The sequence below is a fragment of the Mus caroli genome, chromosome 7, assembly GCF_900094665.2.
Source record: "Mus caroli chromosome 7, CAROLI_EIJ_v1.1, whole genome shotgun sequence".
Lineage (NCBI taxonomy): Eukaryota > Metazoa > Chordata > Mammalia > Rodentia > Muridae > Mus > Mus caroli.
This window is the reverse complement of record NC_034576.1, coordinates 122,322,138-122,337,647: the sequence shown is the minus strand read 5'-3', so window position 1 is coordinate 122,337,647 and position 15,510 is coordinate 122,322,138. Positions and strand designations below refer to the sequence as shown.

The window sequence follows — 15,510 nt, the reverse complement described above, 5'->3', positions numbered from 1 at the left end:
TGGCTCAAACAACAGACATTTATTTTTCACATCTCAGTAGGCTGAAAGCCCAAACTGTTTCCAGGTTCGATTTCTCAGTGCCTCTCTCCTTGGCTGGATGGCAGCTGCCTTCCTGCTGTCCTCCTTTCTTGAGTGTGAACAAACCCTTCCCACTCTTCCTTGTCTTTTAAGTCATATGGATTATGAGCCTGCCCTTATAACCTCACTCAACCTTAATCACATCTTTAAAGTACTATCTCCAAAACCATTCACTTAGGGGTTAGGGCTTCCATCCATGAACTTTAGAAATTCAGTCCACATTTTCTGTCTGCCATCCCCCTACCTGCTACACGTCCCGATTCTCAGCCAGGAATATTGTAAACCCAACCCCATAGTTAGTAAGCATCTGTTAAATGACTAGATCCATTAAGTTGGGCTTTGGGCTTCAGACTAGTGAGAGCCTTTGGTCTACACAGAATTCAAAGCCTGGAAGAGAAACACCATTTTCCCATTTCAAGGTCTTTTCTCATTGGTGGTTTACTTGGATACAGAGTATGAGCCTCTGATTTGGAGTGTCCTCTCTAAAACTCTAACACCTACACCCAGGGGTTTGTCATTAGACAGAGACCAGGCACAGGGTTCATCCTGGAGTGGTTCCAGGAGAACTCAGCATGAACCCCAGGCTCAGGCTACCCTGTTAATCAATGTCCTCCATTAGAGGCTGGTGTCAACCAACTGCCCAGGCTGTTGGAGCACCTGCTTCCTTTTGTCTATGGCACTAAGGACTTTCTTCCTGGGGCCCAGCTGCATGTGGATATTCTGAAGGTCTTCATCAGAGCAAAGCAGCAGAGCCTCTAGATCAATCTGTTCTCTCATAAAAATGGGAAGGAGTTCCTCCAGGTGCTGAGACTGCAAGAACACTTCCAATGGAGTAGCATCAACTGCATCTTCCTCCCATTCTACTTCTTCTTCATCCCAAGGAAGATCACCTGCAGTGCCGTTTGCCTCTCTCTCCTCCTCCTCTTCTTCTTCTACTGTTCCTGCTGCCCCTTGTCTTTGGAATAGCTCACTGGGCATTTTAAACCCCAACTCCCTCTTGCTGTCGGAGATGTCCTCAAAGTCCAGTACTCTGTTTCTACTAAAAACAATACTTCCTAGACCCGGACGGTTGAGAATAGACTCATGTTGTACATCACCATCTTCTTCTACTGAGAAATGGAGCTTCTCTTTGAAGTCCTTTGGAAATGAGTCTTCTTCCTCCTCTCTGAACACTTCCATCACAGGTCTCTGCCCACTTCGGCCATCCTTCCCTAGCTGTTCTGTTGTATCTTTGTTCTTCTTAGATTTTATCTTGAAGGTATCTTTAATGCCCTTGGACAGTGACCCAATTCTACCAGCTGAAGTAGTTGAAAGAAACGACCTAGACAAGGTACTATGGGAAGAAGAAATTGTCCCTGAGTCTTCCTTGCTATAGGTGCGTGCCATCTTGTTTTGGTGCCTCTCCTGAAGCCGTTCGCACTCTTTCATCTGCTTCCTGGCATTCTTCAGAGCCTGTTCCTTCAGTCTGGTGACTCTTTTGGGGTTCATGGTGTTCTGCACAGTGGCAGCCTTGTCCAGGAGAGCAACACATTCTTTCTGCTCCCTACTGGCAGCAGCATCCAGTGGAGACTTCAAGTCATTATCCAGGGCAAAGATGTTGGCACCAAAATTGACTAGAAATGAGATGCAGTGAGTGTGGCCATTGGAGGCTGCATAATGTAGAGGAGTGTTCCCCCAGATGTCACACTTATCAGGGTCTCCACTAGAGAAGAAAATATGAAAGATGTATGTTAAATTATTTTTTCACTGATGATAAGGTCTACAAATAAAAACAAAAACAACCAACAAAATGCATGTTTACCCTGCCTTGACGTTGACATATGACGGCTGCCGAGTTTGGCTGCATCACAGCCAGATACCAGATGGCCAGAAAGAGAAAGAGCCATCCCTACCCTATGCCTCCCCTTTAGAAGAAAAGCTTCCCCCAAACCTTTCTAGCTGTCACTTGCATTTCACATTGGTCAGAGTTGGGTCATATGACAGAGAAAGGGAATATGCCTACTTCTAATTGAGCTTAATTAGAAATTTCCCCAAAGCCAAGAATATCATCTAATGTTATACTGGTAAATGTTTAACAATGGGCTCATTCATGGGGAAAATAAAATCAAAGGCTTGATTTATAGCATTACAGTGGTATAAATCATGAAAATTTTCATGTTACCTCATCACCTCACTGGATGTAGAGATTGGAAGACGCATGCAATAGTCTACTATTTTATTTCTAACATAGCAATATAATACACATATAAAAAAAAGTGAACTAGCTATAAAGTGGTAAATTGAGGGCTACATTTTAATAAAATCTGTCCAGTGTACACTTATAAGATTTCAATAATTTCTATGTTTAATTGGCTTTCAATTGTCCTGACAACTTAGCAGTATTCTCTGAGGACTTAGAGAGAGCTAATTCTAGCCAACACTTCAGCCCTCTCTTTAATCAAATGAGGAAAACAGAAGAAAAAGCAACCAGAAAAAAAGAGCCTCTATTCCTCTGAGGGCTTAAGATGCAAGTACAGACCCTACTGAAGCAAAGGAGGGGGACGGGTGAATTGAGAAAATCTCTCACCACTGCTGGTGGGAAAGCTGAAACAGAAACAGAAAAAAATTTATACCTTACAAAGATCGATAATGTACCATTCTGTCCTACTTTGGGTAGTTTTTGACCCAAACATATAGTCAGCAGCAACACAGATTACCTATGGTTTTATTGAAATAAAATTAGAATTTAGAGCCCAACCCAGACTTACTGAATTAGAACCTTGACAAGATCTTCAGGTGATTCACAGGTTCCCTGTGCTAATGTTGCAAAACCAGAGCTGTGTCATTTGATGACTCAGACTTGGGTCTCCTCCCTGTAAGCCTTGGCTGAGAACCACTCATCAGCCCTGGAGTACAGCGAGACTCTGAGGGGTGCGATGGTTTTGAATGACGGTAAGAGGCAGCACACTTTCAGTTTTATACTTGCAGTGTTAAGGGCAGAACACAGGGCCTCATGCGTGCCTGCCAAGTGTTCTGCCATGGAGCTACACTCCAGCCCAACAGGCAGCATCCTCAGATCAGGCCTGCCCATGTTTACCTATCTGTGTCTCTCTCATTTCTTCTTCCTACCACTGCAGCTCTCTTGAAGGAGTTTTAATTTTTTTAAAAAAAAACTATTTTCAGAAATTAAATGTACTTATTTTCTGTATGTATATGTTTGGGTATGAGTATCACTGTGTGCATATGGATGTCAGAGGGCAACTTGCATCGTTCTCTCACTTCACCATGTGGTTCTTAGGGGTCAATCTGCAAACATCAGAGTGAAAAGCAAATACCATTACCCACTGAGCTGTCTGTCTCCTATCTATCTATCTATCTATCTATCTATCTATCTATCTATCTATCTATCTATCTATCAACCTACCTACCTACCTACCTACCTACCTACCTACCTACCTACCTATCTACCTACCTACCTCTCTATCATCTATTTTTGAGAAAGCATCTTATCCTGTATCTCAGACAGGCTGGAACCCCCTATGTAGTCCAAGCTGGCCTCAAACTTGTGGCGAACCTCTTGCAGCATCTTCCCTAGAGCCAGGATTACAGATATAAGCCCCCATACCAACCTAGTTCTCATAGTTAAGTATTTGCTTATTTTATTTATCAAGTAGTAATGCCCTATTGACCCAATTAGCTAATTTTCCCAGAGAGGAAGAAGCCTACATTTTTTTTCTTTTATCTTCTGTAGTTTCTAGCCAAAACCTCAAAATCTGACCAAAGACACACAACTGACAGAAACCAAGTGTGTTTCCTCAACAAAGACCAAGAAAAGATCAACTGGTCTCCTGGCAGTTGCAGAATTGGGGCAGCTCTGGCTACGCCCTAACAAGGCAGAAAGTGTTAGCACATACATTTTCCAAATGAAGACTGAACTCCAGAACATCAAGGAATTTTTTAAAATGTTGGCTCAATTTTGAAACAAAAACACAGTGAAATCCAAGAGAAGCCCATTGTGGATTAGGTCCAGCCGTAGGTTGGCTGCCTGTGTCACACAGAGAACAGCATGGCCACAGACAAGGATGGCTGATATCACCTGGCTTATGTGAGGAACCCAGAGTATACATCAGTGTGACCAGATAGCATGGAGTTAGGTATGGGGAAGAAATGGGGAAAGGAAGGAAAGAAAATGAAATTGAATCTAAGGAAAGCAAATGGTAAATAATGTCATTTTGTCAGGCAAGAGGGCTCTAGCCAGTTAGCCCAATTTAATTATTTTGGATCAAAGGAGACCCCTCCTTCCAGTCTTGGCACAGTGGAATCTTTGGGGAGCACAGTTCTTCATCCCCAAACACATGGTTTCACTTTTTATTTACTTAACTGAACACCATTTTCAAAGGACCCCTTAAGTAACCCAGACATCAAAGGAAGGCTGGAAAACAGCCAAGATGTGACCAAGACATAAACAAAAACACACTGCTTGAATTTGCCTGAATTATCCTTGGTTTGCATAAGCCAGAGAAGAAAGTGCTGGGCAGGGCTAGTCCTGGCAGGAAGTAACAGGCTGGTGAGATCAATATGCTCAGGCAGAAAGCAGTGAGTTTTCTCATCTCAGTGGGTCCTGGGTGATGCTTTCAAGATGCGAGGAAGAAAGCCTGAGATGGGGCCGAGGTGCGACTTCTTTGGAGAAAATTTCGAATGTAGAATTTCAGATTTACAGATGAAACTGTCAAGAAGATTATCCATGGGTTTCCTGTGCATCTAAACCCTCTTGACAACTTTCCAATTGATATAAAAAATGTATTATTGTCAGGTTTCATGAAGTTTTTAAAAATGTAATCCTACTCTCTCCACTGCTTCCGTTTGTTAAGTCTTTCTTCTATGTAACACAGGCTGGTTTTCAACTTAGAACCCTCCTGCCTCAGTCTCCTGATTTCTGGGATTACAGGCATGCACCACCATTCCTGACTCACATACCTTGTGTGTGTGTGTGTGAGTGTGTGTGTGTGTGTGTGTGTGTGTGTGTGTGTGTGTATGTACTCTCTCGAGTGCCCATGCTTCAAAACATATACATAGAGGGCAGAGGTTAACATGGCTTTCTTCCTCAATTGCTTCTCCACTTTTTATTCATTTTGAAAAAGGGCACCTCACTAAAACTAGATCTCTAGATCTCACCTATTAGCTCCACTGACTGCCCGCAAAGTCCCAGAGATCCTCCTGTCCCTACCTCTCCAGCACGTTGCTGAACTTGGTTTTCTGGCTCAGGTTTCTCAGTAAAATTACTGTATACATTTGCCCCACCATCTACACCCCTCCCCTTTGATAGGCAGACTCTAATGCCAATATCCTATGGATGCTTGGGGATCGCTTCAATGTAGTGTTGGCATTTTCTTCCCAAAAGAGAAACTCTCCAAAGCAATTTTAAAATAAGCCATATTTTGCCCTTGATTTTTAGTAAGCAAGAGTTTTAAGCAATGATTTCTAAGTGGGCTTGTTATTGTTGTTAAGTGGGTAATTTGCTTAAATTACAACACGCTCGGCATCTGTTCCACTCCAATTTCTTCTTTTGAAGTTGATTTTGACTATGTGTAAAGCTGTTCTCAGAAAACAATAATTCTGTCAAAAATGTTTTCCTACATAAAAAAAAAGAATTATTTGTACTTATAATAATGAAGAAAATGCCAATTAAAACCATACACCGCCAGTGTTTGCCCGACCAACAGGAAATGATTGAAAAATATCAGTTGTCTATTTTCAGTGGGATCATGAGGAAAGGGCCATGCTGGGCAAAGCATACTCTACCTCAGACTGCTTAGCAGGATATCAGGGAACACACCCAGAATGCCCTGCTCTACTTTAAGGAACTTATCCCAAGGAAGTGTGAGGGTGTGGACAGAGCGGAATGAACAAGGTTGTTCCTGTTGACTGCTTATCATGGCAACAAGACATAAGTCAAACAGTCCCTGGCAAAGCCAGAAATGAGAAGGAACTAAGTGTCGTGAATAGGTAACTAATTAAAGTGCATACACATATATGTTCATATGGACATGTACATACATACTTACAGCCCACACATATGTACGATAGAATACTAGTTTGCCTTAAAGAATAAGACAGGCCTGCATTTGGAAACATAGATGAGCCTGGAGGATGTTACGTTCAGTGAAATAAGCTGGGCACCAAAAGGCAAAGGCCTCACAGTTGCACTCAAATGTGGATCTAAACAATATGGGGCCTATAGAAGTCTCCAGAGTAGACAGTGGTTGGAGACAGGGAGGGAAGTGTGGTGATTCAGGTTTAGGGATGCAGAACGCCCATTGGGGCGGGGCCAGTTCAAGCAATGCACTCTACAATGGGATGACTACAGGAGAAACAATTTCCATCCTTGAAAATTGTTAAGAGGCTGTTTTAAATATCTTCATCGCAAAAATGACAAGTACACAGTATCATATCATTAGCTTGATCCAATCACTCCATAACATAGATATATTTAAAATGTCATACTGTATAGGAAGCATATGAAAGGTTTTGGAGACAGGGACTTACTACGAAGTTCGGACTAGCATCAGGCTCACAATCTTCCTGACTCAGAATGACGGGGTGCAAGTGCACTATCATCAGCTGTGCAATTTTTATTTGTTGATTTAAAATAAGTAAATAATGACAAAGCCATACAATAGAATATAATATAGTCATAAAAAACCAACTGCATGCATATCAACTTTTAACTTCAAATTGATAATGACATATTATTAACTTATCACTATACTTTGTATGAGTGCCTTTTTAAGAAAAAAAATGTACTTGTGCATATGGGGAAAAGAAAAAATTTGGAATATATTTATCAGCCAATATTTTGGAATGAATGACCTTGAAATAAAAATTAGGTAGCAAAAAAAAAAAAAAAAAGAATTATGTAGCAGAGATTGACAGACTTATATCCACTTAAAATATATAGTATATATGTATGTATTCAATAAGTACATATTATGTGTATATACATATATATATGTAAGTATTTATACTTACAGTATCAATTGTTAAAATATTGTCAACTTTCATAATATATATGATAAAGAGTTGATGCTGTTAAGTTTAAAAGCCTTTTGAAGGCTATGAGATGGGTCAGTGGGTAAATTGTTCACTGTACAAGGCTAAGGCCCTAAGTTCAGATGCCCGGGCCTCACATAAAGCTAGATCAAAGGCTTCTTCATCATTCTCCTGGCAAAATGAGAGGCAGAGACAGGAGAGTCCTTGGGGAGTCATGGGCCAGCTAATCTGAGACCACAAGAGACCTGCTCTCAAACCCTGTGGAAAGTGGACGCCTGACAACCAAGGCTGTCCTCTGACCTCTACATATGCATCTTGGTATGCTGACACTACCATTAACCACACTCGTGCATGCGTGCACGTGCGTGCACACACACACACGCACACACACACGCACACACACACACACAACTTCTTTGAAAGCCAATTTTATAAATCAATATTTAAGAACCTGTTATAAAATTGGCTATAGACCCACAGACGGAAATGTAAGGGCTGCTCAGCCTTGGCGTTCTCAGTCTCACCAGGACCCTGCCTTTCCCCCTTGTAAAAGGGATTCCCTATGGAAGAAGGGAACTTGCTTTTCCTAGTTGTCTTTGCTCGTACCTTCTCTCTCTCCTATCATGGGAGGGCTCCACCTTTGTCCTCCCTAGAGGTGGCAGCAATAAGAAGCCATCATGGAAACAGAAAATTGATCTCTCCAGGTACTGAACTTCTTGCCAACTTGATCTTGGACTTCCTGGCTGCTCTTAAAATTATGAGAATAAGTTTTATCCTCTCTAAATTACCTCGTCTGAGGTATTTTGTTATCATAGCACAAGTGTAGGCCAACGGACACAAAAACTTTAGTTCTGAGAATTTACACTCGAAAAAAAAAAAGTATGGACCAGGACTTACATGGAAGAAGAATCATCACAACACTGCTAGAAAAAAAATGTAACAAACGGGGATAACCTAAGAAATAAATTTGCTGGTTATGATACTAAGGTGTAAATTAAATAAGAGTGTGTTGCATACTTCACTGCTGTAGCAAAATTGAGACATTAACTCAAAAAAAAGAAAGACCTATCTTGAATAAAGCTTCAGGAGATGCCGTATAGAGAGTGAGCATGCTCTTTCTGACATGTTCCCCAGTCCAATGAGGTGGCCAGACCTGCAATCTGTTTAATCCAAACATGGATGTTGACCCTCGTCTTCCTTTACTTGCCACATCCAATCACTCTCTGGCATCCAAACTGTCACTCACATCTCTGTGTCTACCCACGCCCAGTGTTACCACGTGAGTTTCACTTTACCTTGAATGTTCCTAGACATTCTCTGTGACCACTGTACAATCACCAGAACAATATTCATAAGCATAAATCTATCTGATGGCCTCCTTTGTAAATAGAGGGTGTGGTTTCTAGGCTCTCAGGAGAAGATTGAAGTTCTCAGCAGAATTCTCAAGGCTCCTGATAGTCTGGTCTTATGGCTTAGGTTCTGTCCCTGTGCAGGTCACATCCAGCCAAGCTCAATGTCTTCCATCCTCGGAATGCACAGTGTTCTGCCTTAGGGGGAAAACACTTCCCTCCGCCTTGATCAGCGCCTTGTCTTTCTAATATCAACTTAATTTCCCTTCCCTGGCTCGAGCTTTATCACATCTACCCAAAGCCGCTCGCTTGGCTTCCCCTCTCAGATCTGATTGCCACAGGAACACCAGGATGTTTTGTTGATCAGCACCATCTGGGCAGCACCAAAAATACATGAGAAGAGTTGGAATCAGAGGAGGAGGGAGTGGAAGAAAGAGAAAGAGGAAGAAGGGGAGAGAAGGAGGCGAGGTGGACTGTCACCTGCCAGATGCTAAATATGCACTGTCCTGGAGTCACTTGGCTCTCTTACTCTTTACCTCCCCTCCTGTCCCCCCACCCCCACTCCTCTCACTCCCCCAGACTCCTCTTTTGCTCCATTTCTCCCCATCTTAAGTCGTAGCTGCCTACCCTGACCATCCCTCTGGCAATGAGCAGGACCAGCAGAATAAAAGAGTTAGAAAATACTTGAATTTAAAGGTAAGGGATGGTGTGTGTATGTGTGTGTGTGAAGATGGACTGAAGACTCATTTTATAGCTTGTAAAGCCAGAAATTTCATTCAAAAATTCAGCTTACACCAAGGCCAAGTATTCATAAAAGATAGATTTTAGTGACACAATTGAAAACGTAAAATAAAGCCATGTCCTAACAAAAGAGGATGACTGAACCAAAAAGCATGGTGACCTCTTTTTAAGGAGTTAACCATTTAAATTCCATGGATATGACTTTCAGGGCATATAGTTCCAATGCCTACTCCCACCCCTCTGCCTGAGTGACTTCTAAATGGCTGTTTTCACAGGGAAAGAAACCATACCTAGCTTAGTCTTGACTCCTTCTCTAAAAGCCAAATACTTAGGGAGCCTAGAAAGAAGTAAAATGTTTTCGTGGATGTCTCTGTCTCTTACTGCCAGTGTGGTGTTCCCCACCCAGGATACCCTAACAGGAATTACTCACCCTCTACTGCAGATTATTTCTAGGGCCTCGAGGTTGCCATGGTAGGCTGCCAGGAGAGTGGGTGTCATGCCATCCTCATCTGAGAGATTCAGATCACGCTTGGTGGCCTCCTTCAGAAGTTCCAGGTAGCTGTCACTCGCTGCTTGGTGATAGCGGGTAGACATTTTTTCTGCCCACCAGAGCTTGGCCAGGTAGGAGTCTTTGTCTAGGCAGAGCTGGTAACACAGTCTTCCAACAGGGCTGGTTAATCAGTGACAAGGAGTATCACCCCAGGCCAAAGTTCACTCCAGCCTTGCTCCTTGGAAGGCAGCCAGGAAGGCCTGCAATCCTGGACTCGGGCCTTTCCTTTGGGGACCAACCATGACAATGACCATTGAGGCCTGACAGGTGTGTCATGAGTGTGGTGAAGCACATTTAATCTTTACTGTGTCCATTAACTAGTGTCAGATGTGATACTGACCACCCATTCACAGAATATGGGAAATAATCTCAAAAACTCTGAACTGTTTAAGTTCACTTGGGTGGGAGAAGGGGTGTTTTAATAGACTTTAGGGGGTCTAATTTGTACAACTTGAATTTAGCCATTTGTAGTAAATTATATTAGCCAATCAGGACTGCCCTCATTTGCATGGTGGAGATTGCTGTGGGCTACCCTAACCATAGAGGACAGCATCAACATATCCCGTTCCCATATACCACTATTTCATATAGGTGGTCTTTTTGTTGATTCATTCAATGAATTTCTTAAATTCTAGCTTTGCCAGACTTGTAATTCAAACACATGCCAAGTGCACTCTTGTAAACTCAGTTTTGCAATGTTTTCTCCACACTAAATCCATCTCTCATGAGCTGATAACCCTGGAACCCATCCCAACCCAGACTCCCCCATACCACAAAGACAAATGAGTTAATGTAAAAACAGAACTTTTAAAAGAAATCCGTTGTGTTTATTAGCAATTAATTCCTACTCCCAACCCTAAGAAATCATGACTCAGTTTTCTCTATATATAGTTGCACTTGTGAGCACTTTATATCACTAGAATCCTGTGACATAGTTTTGAGGCCTTTATTTAAAAGGAATATGTTTTGAAGTTTATTTTTAATTGTTGAATAATATTCCACTACACTAGCATATCAAACATCTTTGGATGTTTAGGTTGCTTCCATTAGTTAATGATGAAAAATGTTATTAAGAACAGTCACATACATGGCCTTGTGTGAACATACATTTTTTTTACATCTCTTGGGTAGATAGGAAGGCATGGAATTTCTGAGTATTATTGTAATTTGTATTTATTTTTAAGGAGTTGCCAAATTGAACTTGTAGTGATTTACAGAACAGTAGAAAACTGTGGTTGACCAGTGGATTGTATATTTCAGCACAGTCAGTGGTGAGGATTGCATACAGAAATGATATCTTAGGTGATAGACACATGATTTGATCATTATATACGTACATTAAAACTTCTTGATTTGAACCAGATATATTTTAAATGCTCCATGTTAGAGTACACGCACACACGCACACACACACACAGGGATTTGGGTTTGCAGTTAAAATACTTGCCACTTGAGTTTGAGCCCCCAGAACTCACATAAAAATCCAAACACAGAAGCAACTGTCTTTAGTCCCAGCTCCTACTTCAAAAAGGGTGATAAAAACAAGAAACTCTCAGAAGTTCACAGGACAACCTGCCAGGAGTATGCAGAAGTGAACAGGAGCCTCTGCCTCAAATGAAGAACAAGGACTGACACCTGAGGCTGTTTCTAGTCTCCACATATGTATCAGGACACTTGCACATGCATGTACACACACATATATTCCTCTCTCTCTCTCTCTCTCTCTCTCTCTCTCTCTCTCACACACACACACACACACAAGTTGCCATTTTCCAAAGTGGCTAGACCACTTCACATCATAAAATACTGGAATATGTAGGGGTTCCAGTTTCTCCATACCCTTACCAGCCTTTGTGACACCCTGTTTTTCTTATAGCATCTCAGTGGGTGAGAAATTGCACCATTGTGGCTTTCATTGGTGTTTTCCCACTAGCAGCTTTCAATTGCTTTTCAGCCATTCCTGCATCTGGTATTTGAATCTCTTTCCCATGGTCTGTGTTGTGCTAGTATGAATGGATTGTGAGAATCCTTTATACAGTCTCTATACAAGTCCTCTATTAACTATTTGGAAGAGAATGAAATGGGAAACAAGCCAAAATTTATAAAATGGGAGTTGGGGCAGAGTGTAGGAGAACATTTGTGGGTTTTGTTAAACCTAAGTTGCAAATTTGTCTGTAATCAACCTAGAATTAAATGATTCAGACACATCAGATACAGATTCATCCAACCTTTCCTAGTTTCCCCTTGGGAAATCCCCTATCCCATCCCCTCTCCCCCTGTTCTCCAACCCACCCACTCCCATTTCTGGTCCTGGCATTCCCCTATACTGAGGCATAGAGCCTTCACAGGACAAAAGGTCTCTCCTCCCATTGATGACCTACTAGGCCATCCTCTGCTACAAATACAGCTATAGCCACAAGTTCCACCATGTGTTTACTTTAATTGGTGGTATAGTTCCAAGGAGCTCTGGGGGTACTGGTTAGATCATATTGATGTTCTTCCTATGGGGCTTCAGACCCCTTCAGCTCCCTGGGTACTTTCTCTGGCTCCTTCATTGGGGACCTTGTGCTCCATCCAATGGATGACTGTGAGAATCCACTTCTATATATGCCAGGCACTGGCAGAGCCTCACAGGAGACAGCTATATCAGGCTCCTGTTAGCAGGCTCTTGGCATCTGCCTAGTATCTGGTTTTTGTAGTTGTTTATGGGATGGATCACCAAGTGGGGCAGTCTCTGGATGGTCTTTCCTTCAGGCTCTGAACTTTGTTTCTATAACTCCTTCCATGGGTATTTTGTTCCCCATTCTAAGAAGGAAAGAAGTATCCACACTTTGGTCTTCCTTCTTGAGTTTCATGTGTTTTGCAAATTGTATCTTAGGTATTCGAAGATTCTGGACTAATATCCACTTATCAGTGAGGGCATATCAAGTGATTTCTTTTGTGATTGGGTTACCTCACTCAGGATGATATCCTCCAGATCCATCCATTTGCCTAAGAATTTCATGAATTCATTGTTTTTAATAGCTGATTAATACTCCATTGTGTAAATGTACCACATTTTCTATATCAGTTCCTCTGTTGAGGGACATCTGGGTTCTTTCCAGCTTCTGGCTATTATAAATAAGGCTGCTATGAACATAGTGGAGCTTTTGTCTTTATTACATGTTGGAACATATTCTGGGTATATACCCAGGAAAGGTATTGCTGGATCTTCTGGTAGTACTAGGTCCAATTATCTTAGGAACCACCAAACTGATTTCCAGAGTGGTTGTACCAGCTTGCAATCCCACCAGCAATGGAGGAGTGTTCCTCTTTCTCCACAACCTCACCAGCATCTGCTGTCACCTGAATTTTTGATCTTAGCCATTCTGATTGGTGTGAGGTAAAATCTCAGGATTGTTTTGATTTGCATTTCCCTGATAATTAGGGAATTTGAACAGTTTTTCAGGTGCTTCTCAGCCACTTGGTATTCCTCAGTTGAGAATTCTTGGTTTAGCTCTGTACCCCATCTTTTAATAGGGTTATTTGATTTTCTGGAGTCCAACTTCTTGAGTTCTTTATATATATTGTATATTAGTCCCCTACTTGATTTAGGATTGGTAAAGATACTTTCCCAATCTGTTGGTGGCCTTTTTGTCTTATTGACAGTGTCTTTTGCCTTACAGAAGCTTTGCAATTTTATGAGGTCCCATCTGTAGATTCTCAATCTTACAGCACAAGCCACTCCTGTTTTGTTCAGGAATTTTCCCCCTTTGCCCATATCTTCAAGGATTTTCCCCCACTTTCTCCTCTATAAGTTTCAGGGTCACTGGTTTTATGTGGAGTTCCTTGATCCACTTAGACTTGAGCTTTGTACAAGGAGATAAGAATGGATCAATTCTCATTCTTCTACATGACAACCACCAGTTGTGCCAGCACCATTTGTTGAAAATGCTGTCTTTTTCCCACTGGATGGTTTTAGTTCTTTTGTCAAAGATCAAGTGACCATAGGTGTGTGGGTTCATTTCTGGGTTTTCAATTCTATTCCATTGATCTACCTGTCTGTTGCTGTACTAGTACCAGGCAGTTTTTATCACAATTGCTCTGTAGTACAGCTTGAGGTCAGACGTAGTACCTCAAGCTGTACTACAGAGCAATTGTGATAAAACCAGAGGTTCTTTTATTGTTGAGAATAGTTTTGCTATCTTAGGTTTTATGTTATTCTAGATGAATTTGCAAATTGCCCTTTCTGTGAAGAATTGAGTTGGAATTTTGATGGGGATTGCATAGAATCTGTAGATTGCTTTCAGCAAGATAGCCATTTTTATTATATTAATCCTGCCAATCCATGAGCATGGGAGATCTTTCCATCTTCTGAGATTGTCTTTGATTTCTTTCTTCAGAGACTTGAAGTTATTATCATACAGATCTTCCACTTCCTCAGTTAAAGTCACACCAAGGTATTTTATATTATTTGTGACTATTGTGAAGGATGTTGTTTCCCTAATTTCTTTCTCAGCCAGTTTATGCTTTCTGTAGAGAAAGGCCACTGATTTGTTTGAGTTAATTTTATATCCAGCTACTGCACTGAAAGTGTTTATCAGGTTTAGGAGTTCTCTGGTGGAATTTTTAGGGTCACTTATATATACTATCATACCATCTGCAAATAGTGATATTTTGACTTCTTCCTTTCCAATTTGTATCCCCTTGATCTCCTTTTGTTGTCTAATTACTCTGGCTAGGACTTCAAGTACAATGTTGAATAGGTANGGAGANANTGGNCAGCCTTGTCTAGTCCCTGATTTTAGNGGGATTGCTTCNAGCTTCTCACCATTTACTTTGATGTTGGCTACTGGTTTGCTGTAGATTGCTTTTATCATGTTTAGGTATGGGCCTTGAATTCCTGATCTTTCCAAGACTTATCATGAAGGGGTGTTGGATTTTGTCAAATGCTTGCTCAGCATCAAGCAAGATATTCATGTAGTTTTTTCTTTGAGTTTGTTTATATAGTGGATTACGTTGATGGATTTCTATATATTAAACCATCCCTGCATCCCTGGGATGAAGCCTACTTGATCATGATGGATGATCGTTTTGATGTGTTCTTGGATTCGGTTAGCGAGAATTTTATTGAGTATTTTTGCATTGATATTCATAAGGGAAATTGGTCTGAAGTTCTCTATCTTTGTTGGGTCTTTCTGTGGTTTAGGTGTATGAGTAATTGTGGCTTCATAGAATGAACTGGGTAGGATACTTTCTGTTGCTATGTGAAATAGTTTGAGAAGAATTGGAATTAGATCTTCTGTGAAGGTCTAATAGAACTCTGCACTAAACCCTTCCTGGGCTTTTTTTGGTTTGGAGACTATTAATGACTGCTTCTATTTCTTTGGGGAATATAGGGCTGTTTAGATCATTAATCTGATCCTGATTTAACTTTGGTACCTGGTATCTGTCTAGAAAATTGTCCATTTAATCCAGGTTTTCCAGGTTTGTTGAGTATAGCCTTTTGTACTAGGATCTGATGATGCTTTGGATTTCCTCAGGTTCTGTTGTTATGTCTCCCTTTTCATTTCTGATTTTGTTAATTAGGATACTGTCCCTGTACCCTCTAGTTAGCCTGTCTAAGGGTTTATCTATCTTTTTGATTTTCTCAAAAAACCAGCTCTTGGTTTGTCAACCATGTTTTACACGAAGAGATAAAGGTAAGACATAAAATTGCAGAAAGACTAAAAGTAAAAATTATAACAAGAAACATGAGTTTTTAAACAAATTTGTATATTTAAA

General features: G+C 41.1%; 1 protein-coding gene across 1 annotated transcript; it reads right to left on the bottom strand.

Annotated features, from left to right (window-relative positions):
- Anks4b (ankyrin repeat and sterile alpha motif domain containing 4B) lies at positions 1-9,846 on the bottom strand. The gene is made up of 2 exons (XM_021167908.1): positions 9,628-9,846; positions 1-1,780 (listed from the first exon to the last, which is right to left on the bottom strand). The coding sequence occupies exons 1-2, from the start codon at positions 9,789-9,791 to the stop codon at positions 694-696; spliced, it is 1,251 nt and encodes a 416-aa protein (XP_021023567.1). The 5' UTR covers positions 9,792-9,846; the 3' UTR covers positions 1-693.
- Positions 9,847-15,510: the final 5,664 nt, after the last annotated feature.